Raw genomic sequence first — 12,720 nt, forward strand, 5'->3', positions numbered from 1 at the left:
TGGTCTAGTTTCTCCCTCTACATCCTTGCCAACATTTGGTGTTGCCACTATATTTCATTTTAGCCTCCTGATAAGGTGCGTAGGGATATCTCATTGTGGTTTTAATTTGTGTTTTCTTAATGGTTAATGATGCTGCATATCTTTTCATGTGCTTATCTGCTATCTGTATATCCCCTTTAGTGAAATATCTGTTCATGTCATTTGTACATTTTCTAATTGGATTTTTTAAATGTTGAGTTCTGAGAATTCTTTATTTATTATAAATACTAGTCCTTTGTTGGATATGTGGTTTGCAAGTAGTTTTGCCCAGTCTGTAGCCTGTCTTTTCATCCTCTTAACAGGGTCTTTCACAGACCAAAAGTACTTAATTTTGATAAGGTAATTTATCAATTTTTCCTCTTATGGATCATGCTTTTAGCAACATGTCTAAGAATTCTTTGCATAGCTGTAGATCCTAGAGGACTTTATCCTATTTTTTTCTAACTTTTATAGTTTTACATTTTATATTTAAGTCTGTAATCTTTTTGACTTGATTTTTGTATAAAGTGTGAGGTTTAGGTTGAGGTTCATTTTTTTTGGCCAATGGATGTCCAATTGTTCTAGCATCACTTGTTGAAAGAGCTATCTTTCCTCCATTGGATTGCTTTTACACCATTGTCAAAAATCACTTGGGCACATTTATTTGGGTCTATTTCTGGGTTCTTTATTCTGTTTCATTGACCTATATGTCTAACCCTCTGTCACCACACAGTTTTGATAACTATAGAGGGAAATCAGGTAGAGTGATTCTTGCCACTTTTTTCTTTTTCTATGGAACTTAGAACTTATGTTTTTTTACCATTTTACTTGGGAATAAATTTCAAACTTACAGAAAAGTTGCAAAAATAACAATAGTATGAAACATACCCATGTACTCTTTATCCAGATTCACCAATTATTTACATTTTGCTGCATTTGCTTTATCACTTGCCCCCCCAAATATATATGATACTTTTTTTTTCTAAATCATTTAAAGCTAAGTTGAATTCATCATGGCCCTTTATTCCTAAATACCTTAATGTGTATTTCCTAAAAATATGGATATTTTATTACATAACCACAACCTACTAAACAACTCCAATAAATTTATCATTGGTGAACACTTTTACCTAATCTACTATCCATATTTCAATTTTTTTTGAAAGTTGGCCTAGTAATGTCCTTTAGAGTTCTAAGAAAGCCTCCAACACTGGGTCCGGTCTAGGGTCAGGTATTAGATTTATAGATTTAGTTGCCATGTCTCTTTAGCCTCCTTTAGATTTTTTTTTTTTTTAATTTACAGAGAGAGAGCACACAAGCAGGGGGAGCAGCAAGCAGAGGGAGAGGGAGCCCAAAGATGGGGAGGGGGGGCTTGATCCCAGGACCCTGGAATCATGACCTAAGCCTAACTGACTGAGCCACCTAGGTGCCCTTCTTTAGCCTTCTTTAATCTAGAACATCTCCACAGCCTTTCTTCAACTTTTATTACATTGACACTTTCAAAGAATACTGAACCACCCCCACCCTCACTTTTAAAGTACAGTCCTCATTTCGGGTTTATCTTAAGATTTCCCTATGATTAGATTCAGGCTGTGCATTTGTGGCCAAAATATTACAAAGCTGATGTGTTTTTCTCTAGTGTAACACATCTGGAGGCACTCACATTTCATCTGCCTCCATTTTAATTTTGATCACCAGGTGAAGCAATTGTATGATATTTGTTTGGGCCTTAAAAAATGGCAATTTCATGATCCCACCCAACATACAAACTTTATTAAGGTTTATATGTGTAACCTGACCTTTCTGATGCTATTTTTTTTCACCTATTAAGTGTGGATTAATAATTTCTCTCCCATGAGTATCATTGGGAGGGTTAAATAAGGTAATGTATGTAAAATCTGACACATAAAAAGCACCCCATAAATATTGGCTACACTTATTGCAGCCAGCAAGTGTTAAGGGATCTTGGTTTGGATCTTCCTCTCAGACATTCCAAATTACAAGCTAAATCACGACAGAGACAAAGTGGTGGGGGCAGGGGCAGCCTCAGCTCTGTCATTTCGGGTTCTTCAAAGGGAAGATGGGAAAATGCCTCCCACCCCACGGGGTGCTGTGAGGTTTAATGGCATGTATGTAAAAGTGCCTGGACCTAGACTGGGTTCTCAAAAAATCATTAGTGATTCATAAGCTGTTGTATGAGGAGAGTAGGAATATCTGTCAGACTTAACAATTAAAAAAATATATATAATGTGGGATCATTCTGAGACAATAGCGAGGTATGAAAAAATATGGTTAGAGCCCAGAACTTGGGAACTGTCACCATTTAGCAGCTATGAGCAGATGACTTCACCTCTCGGAGCTTCAATTTTACCATTTGGAATTTGGGGATAAAAATCAGCGCACTTCCCCGGGGATTCCGGTGTTTATTAATGACGCCTAGCAGTACCTGGCACTCCATCGCCGTCTTCTGAATGAAGGACGGGGGACTAAAGTGTTCACCTGCACAGCTGCCTGGTGCTCCGGGGCTTCGTGAGGGGGCGCCTCGCGGCAGTGTCCACGCCTCGGCCCGCCGCACCCCGCGGGCTGGGCGCGAGCAGCCGGCCCCCCACCCCCATCCCCACCCCCACCCCACCCCTGGCCGCAAGCTCCTCCCCCGGCGGCCGCGTCCACCCCGGCGACCGCCCGGCACCTGCAGACGCGCGGCGGCGGGGGAAGCGCGAGGCCACCCTCGAGCGGCGGCGGCGGCGGCGGCGGCGGCGGCGGCGGGGGAGGGGCGCGGGCGCACAGATGGGAGCAACTGAGAAGGGCGGCAAGAAGAGCCGGAGGCTGTTTTCTTCTCTGCGGCCGTGGAAGGCGACCCGGCGTCTGTGGAGGACGCGCTCGGCTCCCAAGGCGGCGCAGGGTGAGTGTGGTCGCGGCCGGGGGACCTGTTACCGCGCGCGGCCGGCTAGCACTGGACAGCAGGGGGGGCCGCGGTGGCTCCCGCAGCCGGGGGCGGCCTCTCAGGCCCACCTCTCGGCCCCGGGGACCTGAGGTTGGGGGCGGCGCGGCCTGGATGTCCGGCCTGGCCCGGGCGACCCTCCACCCTGACGCTCGGCCAGTGTGACAAGCCCAATCCCCCAAGCTCTCGGGGGGCTGCTCACCGAAGTGCGGGGGCAGGTCTCGGCACTGTCTCCTTTCTCCTTCCACCCCTTGACCCCTTAAGCATCTCTCTTTGGGCCAGGTGGTTGCAGCTTATTTCCTGCAAAAGCCCCTTCTGTGCTTTTGACTCTGGACAGAAGGAATTCAGGCTGCCTCCGGGACCCAGTCTACTCAGGCTTGCGTCCCGCCCAACACCTGGCCGGTTGCCTGCAATGCAGTAGTCATTGGGGCGAATGAATCTGGACCCAAGGCTACCTTCAGGGTCTTCCCCTTCTGGACCCACCCCCTTTCCAACCTGTCTGCGGTGATTCCCTGCTATCTCCTAAGCTCTAGTCACAGTAAACTACTTACCAGACACAGTACACCCTGTCCCCACCATGGCCTTAACTCACATTTATTTAATCACTGATTCACTCCATTCATTCCTTCCACAGTTTGTATTGAGCTCTTCCAGTGTGCCAGGGCCTGGAGTGAACAAGGTAGGCAAGGCCCAGCTCATGGCACTTCTTCTAGAGGGGGAAACAGACACAAATAAGATAGGTAAACATCCCCATTACAGATTGCTATGTGTGCTGGGAAGGAATCACGTAGTGTCCTGGGAGAGGGGGGAAAAAGGCAGAGGCGCTCTGGCTTGCACAGCAGATGGACAGGGAAGACCTCTCTGAGGCAATGTGATTTAAACCAAGACTAGGAGACTGAGTAGGAGTTACTCCAGCATGGAGCCTGGGGAGAGCGTTCCTGCCAGAGACAGTAACAAGTGGAAAAGATTCCCCGTGTGCCTGAGCTTAGCAAGGGGAAAGTGAGGGAGGCAGGGCCTGGATCCAGGTCTAGGTAGGACATGACGAGGAGGAGTTTGGATTTTATTTCTAAAGTGAGCTGGAAAGCTACTGAAGTGTTCTCAGCAAGGACAACACATGATCTGCTAGCTCACTGCCTTGTGTGTATTTGCAGTGGCCATGCCCTTGTCTCTCAGCCTACCCATCCATCAGGGATGCACAAATGCCATTTCCTCTGTGAAGCCTTTCCTGGGGTTTCTGCCACCTGTAACCTCTTTTTGAGTAGGGTATCTGTCACTATTCATCTGGTATTATAGATTCCACGTGGGCGGGTTCTCATCTATTTCATCTTTGCATCCCCTACCAGACTATGTCCAGGCTTGGTACTTTCTAGATACCTGTTGGCTAGTTTGTGTGTGTGTCCTGTCTTGTCCTTTCCATCTGTTTCTGTCATCAGAGGATTCTTTTTCTGAGAGGCTGACATGCCTTGATTTCTAAAATGGCCGTCCTGATCCAGGGCAGAAGCTACACTGCACCAGGGCCCTGTCATTGATACAGTCCTCAGCCCCCCGCCCTCCACCTCCACCGCAGGATTGTTTTGAAGATTAAATGAATTGATGAGTTAAATGAGTTAATAATTGTAAAGTGCTGGCGCAGAGTAAACATTCTAAAACTAAATTTGACCCAATGCAAGAATTATCTTTTAAATATTTATTTATTGAGTTAGAAACAAGCTTTTCTATTGTTGATAGTTAGACTAAGGGCTTGGTATTGTCATCTCCCTGGCTTTCAAAGAATGTGTTATTACTTTTAGTCAATATACAATTAAATTCCTTCCCCACTGCCATTGAACTGTGGCTGAACCTTAGTAGGCCTGAAGGCTAACCACCCTTTTACTTTAGCTTGCCTGAGGAGTTGAATAGAAGGGTCACTGCAACAAGTATTCCTTGAGTGATAATTACATGCAGAATGTAATTCCTGGTGTTGTGTGAATGTTTACAAAAGAGGACTAACTAGATATTTCTACCGTAGTAAAATGGGTTAGAATAAGTCTCCTAGTTCAATAGTTTTTTTTTTTTAAGTTTTTTTTTTAAGATTTTATTTATTTATTTGAGAGAGAGAATGAGAGATAGAGAGCACGAGAGGGAAGAGGGTCAGAGGGAGAAGCAGACTCCCTGCTGAGCAGGGAGCCCGATGTGGGACTCGATCCCAGGACTCCAGGATCATGACCTGAGCCGAAGGCAGTCGCTTAACCAACTGAGCCACCCAGGCACCCCAGTTCAATAGTTTTTAAAGCCAGGTCTATACCGTGTATATGGTTGTCCTCTCCTCTCTTCTGTTTCTGTCCTAGAGGTCACCCATGGCTTCTTGGCCCCCATTGCCACACCACATCCCTTCCTTTCTTCTTTTCTTTCTTTCTTTTCTTTCTTTCTTTCTTTCTTTCTTTCTTTCTTTCTTTCTTTCTTTCTTTCTTTCTTTCTTTCTTTCTTTCTTTCTTTCTTTTTTTCTTTCTTTCTTTTTAAAGATTTTATTTATTTGTTAGAGAGAGAGAGACTGCACAAGCAGTGGGAACGGCAGGCAGAGGGAGAAGAAGGCTCTCTGCTGAGCAAGGAGCTGGATGTGGGGCTTGATCCCAGGACTCTGGGATCATGACCTGAGTCAAAGGCAGATGCTTAACTGACTGAGCCACCCAGGTGTCCCCATACCTCTTTTTTCTTACATAGAATCATGATTGATCACTATTTCTCTACTTCTCCTACTCCCATACAACCTGGGGTAAGGCCATTATAATGTTTTATGTTATATGGTACATTACAGTTTATAGAATAGGTCAACTACAAGGTCTTGTTTAAATCTTAACAGCACCCTTGAAGCAGGGAGGGCAGATGGTGTTTATTTCTCCCATTTTATAGACGAGGAAGGTGAAGCAAGAGACAGAGTGACTTGCAGGAGGTCATTATGACTGGTGAGTGGCAGACTCAGGCCTGATTGCCCATACAGCATTCTTTCTGCCACATCTCCCTGCACAAAATAAACATGTCCCAAAATCTATGCTTATGGAGAGAAGTAAAATTAATAAATATGATGCAATGAAAGAAATCCATATCCCCATTTTTTTTTTAAAGGTGGCCTGAATTTCTCATAATGGTGGGACAGCATCTCATAAGTGATAGACACCAATCTGGGCATCTAGAATTATGTGGTTTGGTGCCAGACTCTGATTTGAATCTGTCATTAGTAAGTGGCACAGTAATAAGCTGTGATCTTGGGCAAGGTGCTAAATCTTTCTAAAACTCAGTTATATGTCATATATAAAATAGAGATGATAATTCCTATGTCACAATGTTACTGTGATGATTAAATGAGTTAATGTATATAAAGTGCCTGGTACACAGTAGCATACAAGGTGGTAGTTATTATTTTTATTAATATTAGTCCAGATAGTGTACCATATGATCACATCCCAACAATGGTTAGTCACAGGGCTGGAAACCTCAGTAACCTATGGGAATAAAACATGGTTGGGAAGCTCTTTAGGGGCAGCTGTTCCTTCTGTACTAACCAGAAGGTCTTTCACACCATCCTTTTTGTTCCCACCTTTTTTTTTTTTTCCTAGCAGGAGGCTGCAAGTGAGAAGTAGTTTAGCTTTTGGGGACTCTTGGCATCTTTTCAGCCTAACACCCTGTCCTGAATATAGCAGACATTCAATAAATATGTTTGTAATGAAAAGATCCTTTAGGAGATCCTATCTATCTATCTATCTATCTATCTATCTATCTATCTATCTATCTATCTATCTAGACAAAGCCTATATATATAGCCAAAGAGAATGCATCTGAAATTTACTATATGATCACTTGTGACTGTAAGTAGGATAAATACTTAGAAGCACAATTACTGGGTTAAAAGGTATATGCTTTTTTAATTTGGAAAAATAGCTGACCTCCATTCATTTGTGGTAATCTAGTTCCTACCAGGAGTGTGTGCGATTCTTGATTCCTTACATCCTTGCCAATATTGAGTACTGTCAGACTTTTTAATGCTTGTCAATTTCATGGGTGTGAAATGGTACTGCATGGTTGTTTTATATTGAATTTCCTTAACGAATAATGAAGTGAAGATCTTTTCACATGAATATTGGCCATGTGTGAATAAGGCCTCTTCATGTCTTTCCCCATTTTTTGTTTTAACTTGGTGCTTTGTCTTTTTCTTATCCACTTACAGTTCTTTAAGTACTCTGGATACTAATAATTTGTTGACTTATATGTCTGAACAATTTTAAAAAATATACCTAAGCATGCAAGCTATTCCAAATGGGAATATGAACAAACTGTGCCCAATAGAAATTAACACCCCAAATGCTTCCAACCTTTCTAGAGAACTGTATTTTAGACAAATATCAAAGCTTTTAGGTTATAGAGAAGGGAGTGAACAGTTGGTGGAAGTATTTTGTAAGAAGTAGGTCTTGAAACAATGGTAGAAAACTGGCACCGAGTTTCTCCCACCAGAAATTACCTGCCCAAAATCCTGCTGGGGCAAAGAACCCTTTCCTGAGCAGCAATATTCCCTGGAAAGACAGAGACTGGAACTTGAGCCAGTCTCCATCAGCAGATGGTGCTTTCCAGGACAAGTTACTTGGAGAGGAGGACAGGTGATCTGCAGTTTAATCCTTCACTGCCATTTCTAACCATATACCCCTAAAAACAAATCACATTGAGTGGAAATAATGATTACTACTGAGGGATATTGGAAAGATCAAATGAGATCATAAATATGAAAGACCTCTGTAAATACAAGGATATTTGCTAGGCTTTGTGAAGTAACCAACCCTGTGTCAGAGTGGGAAAAGCTCATTGACCTATGATCTTTAGGCCCTATTCCCTACCATCTCTTCTGCATACAGGTGCATAATTGTCCAACAGTAGTTCTCCAGGTGTGGTCTCTAGACTAGCAGTATCAACCTCTCCTGGAACTTGTTAGAAATGCAGTGTTGGCCCCCACCTCACAGCTACCAAATCAGAAACTCTGGAGATAGGGTCCAGCAATCTGTCTTAACAAGCCTTGTTGTAATTCTGATGTATGCTAATGTTTGAGAATCACTGGCCTAGCTGGATGTGCAAAGGCTTTAAAGTCAGCAAATGTGTGTTCTAAAATGTTAACTCTCTCATTTGCCAGCTGACGGCATGAGCAAGTTACTAGGTCCCTCTTCTATAAAAGGAAGATGGTATCACCTCCCTCACAACGTTGTTTTGAGAACAAAGTATTCTAGCTATGCTACTTTTTAGCTGTGTATCCTTTGGCAAGTCACTTCTCCTGCTTTCTGCCTCATTTTTCTCATCTAAAAAAGATGGAACGGCAAGAGTTATCATGTATGCACTGTTTACTCTGTACCAGCCACTGGCCAAACCTGTGCATATTTTTATTTCATTTCATTCTAACAATAACCTTGTTTTGCCATCTGTTTTACCAATGAGAAAATTGAAGCACAGAGAGGTTAAGTAACATTTCCAAAGTTACACAACTGGTAAGCTGGGATTCAATCCCAGGCAGGGTGCTGTGAAAGCCTTTGCTTTCAACACAATGCTTAGCAAATAAGTTCTCAATAAACATCTGAAGATGATGAAAAGAAGAGTGCCTGGTACAGAGTAGATACTCCATATATCAGTTCCCTTCCCTTTGCCTTGTAGCATGGCTTCATGGGAGCCTCTGCAGCTTTTCTTATAGTCATGCTGTCCTCCTGTGTGGTGACCCTCTTCACTAACCTTCCTCCACCCCCAGGCAGCAATTTTTCTCTATTCACTTCGGTTATGGCCACTCAGATGCTCTGAGCAAACCATACAGAGGCTTGGTGGGATGGAGGAAGACCCAAATAAAGCCACCCTGCTGTCACCACCTCAGCATGTTTTGGGAATGAACGACTCAGCTAGAAGAGGGTTAGGGCTAGTCACTGAAATTGGGACATAGCCTTCAAGCCTCTTCTGCTCTCAAATTTCCAAAAGAATGTACAAGTTCTTTTTTGCTCAGTTTTTCTTCAGTGTAAAATTTACAGCTGGGAAGTTGAACCCACAACATTAACAACAGCATTTTTTCTTTCATTTTTGTTTTACAAGGACAATAAAAAGCCTTATTCTTTTTCAGTTCAGGGTTTCACTCATTGTTCTTGAAAATTCTATTTGGTTTTGGTCTCAAGATGGCCTCCCTTACTGGGCATGACTCACTGGTCTAGTGACTCAGAAGTGGCATCAAACAAGACAAGGACTGTGCAGAGCTATGAAAGGACTTGGTGGCCAGTGGAGCCTGTTTGAGCTTTCGCTAAACCCAGCTATTGACATAGGGCATCATTTCACTTAATGGGTATTTACAGAGGTTCTTGATACCAGTTCTTTGAAGTGTGGGTTTTGTCAGAGACACTGCTTTGTTTTGGAAAGCTCCAAGGCTTGAGCCCATTCTGGTCTCTCAACTGGATGGGGCCGTGAGGTTTACTGTGGGGCAAGACAAGACTTCTGAGAATTCACCTGACCCTGCTTGGAATAGCCCCAGAAGCAGAGATCTAAGGCTTTTATAAATATTGTAGCAGGAGGGAAAGTAAAGGCTCTTTTTATTTGAAGAGGACTTCAAACCTCTTTCCACTTAATTAAAAAACAGCAACCAGTCAATTAAGGATGGATAGAGATGAACAGATATGTGATAAGGCAAATAGCAAAATGTAGTCAAAGATGTTCGCCATGCAACACTTCCAACTTTCCATATGTGTGAAACTTTTCAAAGTACAATGTTGGGTAAAATGTAGGTTCCCCTAGAAATGACCACACTCTCGAAAACAACTGGCTTCCTTTTTAATATAAATGGCAGCCCATTTCCTACTTCCTCACTCCTCCCAGACTTAGTCTTTTTTTCCTGGGAAGCCTCCTTGATTAAAGCTCCCCTCCTGGAGCGAGGCTGGCAAGGGGGAGCTACTCCTTTATGCGAAGGCCCATATGTTCTTTCTGATGTGTAACTCTCAGAGCAGCCCTACCAGCTAGTTATTATTTTCTGTAGAAGGTGCAGAGGGGTAAACTTGACCCAGGTCACAAGGTAGTAATATTAGTCTTACAGCATTTATGGAACCCTCACTTTATGTGTCAGGCTTTGTGCCGTGTACTTTACATGTATTAACTCGTTTGAGCCTCACCCATCCCGAGGAGGTAGGTTCCATTATTGTCTTCATCTTATGGAGCAGGAAATACAGACAGAGAGAGGTGCAGGAGAGGGTCCCAGGTTACTTTAGGGGCCAGGACATAGCAGAGCCCATGTTCGAACCATCTCTCCTGCTTTATGGCCCCTGCCCTACTATTCAAACCCAGGCCTTGGCATTCCTCTACCTAATGAGTAAATCAGCATACCTCGTAGGAACCTCTTGCCCTGAAGCCACAGGCTTCTTGAGGACAGAATGCTTTCTTTAGCACTGTGTCATTCCCAGTGTTCAGAGCAGTGCCTGGCACAATGAATATTTATTGAATGAAAGAGTGCACAAACAGTGGCTTCTTACCACCTACTTCTTCTCTCCCCTCTCTGCCCCCAAAGGCGCTCCTAACTGGGCACATTTTGACTGTCCTGGACTTGGTCCTTGGAGATGGAGATGCCTGTTTCTTTGATGTGGTCTATGCACCAACATGGCTCATTTGGTGGCCAGCAAGGAGTTCCAGTGAAGGCAGATTTTCCTCACCGGTCTTAAGTTATCAAAGAAAAGCATAAAGGTATTACCCCCCTGCCAAGGAAAGATGGGAACAAAAACCAATACTTAATACTTCCCAAAACTTTCAGGGAGTCTTTCGATTGTGGCAGCTAGAAATCAACTCCAGGACCCCTAGTGGCCACGGCAAGCTTTCCCTCTACAGCTATATTTGACTCTTGGGCTACAGTAATGACCAGGTGAACACTAGCAATTAGTTCTCTTCAATGTGCCCAAGTATGTTGATAATTATACCTTGCATTTATATAGGGCTTACTTTGCCAAGTACCACATCTATTCTCCCTTTTGATCTTCTGAAAGGCCAGGCACATACACAAGGAAGATATGATTAGCCCCACTTTATGGATGAGGAAACTGGTGCCAGAGAGGTTGTCACCTACCCTGCACCACTCAGTTAATAGTGGTAGAGAGAAGTCTTCGACCCTTTTATCTCAACTCCTACTCCAGCAGATTTTCCATGTCAGTATTGCATTTAACCCCACAATTTCTGGGGATGAGAGCAACAGGTAGGTGTATTTCTTGTTGTTGCTCTTCTTACAACTTAGTGAGGTCCTGGATTGGGTCAGTTAATCTTTCTGGATATCAGTTTACCCATATATAATGGGGAATAAACACCCCTTATCACCTAGAGCGCACCTAGAGCAGAGGAGGTTGTGAGGAGTCAGCACTTAAAGAACAACGTCTGAGTGAAGATATTTGGAAGGGACTATGAGGCCCCAACCCATTTTTCATAAAATAAATTAAAGGTCACTTCCTCTGGCCATGCTGTCTAAGATGGCATGTCTGTTACTTCATTACCATGCTTCATTTTTCCTCATGGCATTTATTGCCATTTACTATATGTTTATGTTTTGTTTGTTTATTATCTGTCTGGATACACTCACTGAAATGTAATAGCCACAAGAGCAGGATTTGGTCTGTTTTCTGCACTCTTGAATCCCTAACAGATGGAATTCTACCTGGTACAAATAAACATTTGTTCAATGAAGGGATGAAGGAGTGAATCTGAGCTATGTAATGATTGAAAGTAAGCCGGAATTGGATGATTGAAAGATTTGCTTGAATTTTCCTTGACCTCTAAGAGAGGGCTGTCATGGTCTGGCTTCCTCATGCCCACTTCTGGCTCAGCCTTAAGAATCAACTTATGCCTGGATGAAATGGGTTCAGTAATCCATGTCCATGCAGCAGACACAGGTCACTGTATACCTCTGTACTGTAACAGCCTGGGAGCAGCTTGAGGACTGGGACTGGTCCCCTTCACTGTTGTATCCCCACTACTTAGCATGGAGCCTGGGCCACAGAGAGGTAAAAGAAATATTTGTTGAATGAATGAATATGAAAAAGAAAACAAAGCACGGGTCTCTTAATTCCCTCCAAAATTAAGGTATCCATTTGAGAATAAGCTTGGCACATGGCACAGACATTCCCCTTTCTACCTGAACCTAATCTCTACAGAACTGAGGAGGCACTAAACAGTTGGTTCCCTAATCCAAGAGAAGGAAAGGCAAGCCTAGACTCCAGATCCAGTTCCATGCCATGTTTTGGAATTTGTGTTTACGTCCGCCTTCATCCCCATCCTTTCTGCTCCAGCATAAGCAAAATTATCACCCTGCACACTGACTTGCACGCAATTATCAGAGCTTGGGTGCTCCTACGTTGAGGGACTTCGCCCCTGAGACTGCTGACTCTCTGTGAATGACAAACCAAAAGTAAGGTTTGCAGAATCAGCTGGACTTTCCTGCTCATTTGCAGCACAGGGAGGAAAGAGAGAATGAAAGATTCTGAAAATAAAGGTAAGGGGCCAGCTGCAGAGGGGAGGCTAAAAGATGCTAGGGATGAAATGTCACTCTACAGATATGGTTAGTTTGTATTAATGGCTGACTTTAGATAACTGTGTATATATATATATTTAAAATTCTAGTTACATAATAAACATGACTTTTTTTTTTAAATGACTGGCTTCTGGTTTCCAAATATTGTGTCATTCAATTTTCCATATCCGTGCTACCAAATAGAACAATATTTTTGCATTCTTCATTTAATCTTGGCTGA

At 43.2% G+C, this 12,720-nt stretch overlaps 1 protein-coding gene across 3 annotated transcripts in view; it reads left to right on the forward strand.

The window, feature by feature from the left end:
* The first annotated feature begins 2,789 nt into the window (after positions 1 to 2,789).
* DNAJC6 (DnaJ heat shock protein family (Hsp40) member C6) overlaps positions 2,790 to 12,720 on the forward strand; it is a 140,923-nt gene continuing 130,992 nt past the window's right edge. Inside the window, exon 1 of one of the 3 annotated variants that reach the window (XM_027577722.2) lies at positions 2,790 to 2,920. In XM_027577722.2, the coding sequence (XP_027433523.2) occupies positions 2,806 to 2,920 (115 nt within the window). In that variant the 5' untranslated portion in view covers positions 2,790 to 2,805. Of the gene's footprint in view, positions 2,921 to 12,263; positions 12,462 to 12,720 lie in introns of those variants that run through there. The other 2 variants (XM_027577728.2, XM_027577737.2) reach the window with 2 other exon arrangements.

Source organism: Zalophus californianus, chromosome 4, assembly GCF_009762305.2.
Source record: "Zalophus californianus isolate mZalCal1 chromosome 4, mZalCal1.pri.v2, whole genome shotgun sequence".
NCBI classification, from domain to species: domain Eukaryota; kingdom Metazoa; phylum Chordata; class Mammalia; order Carnivora; family Otariidae; genus Zalophus; species Zalophus californianus.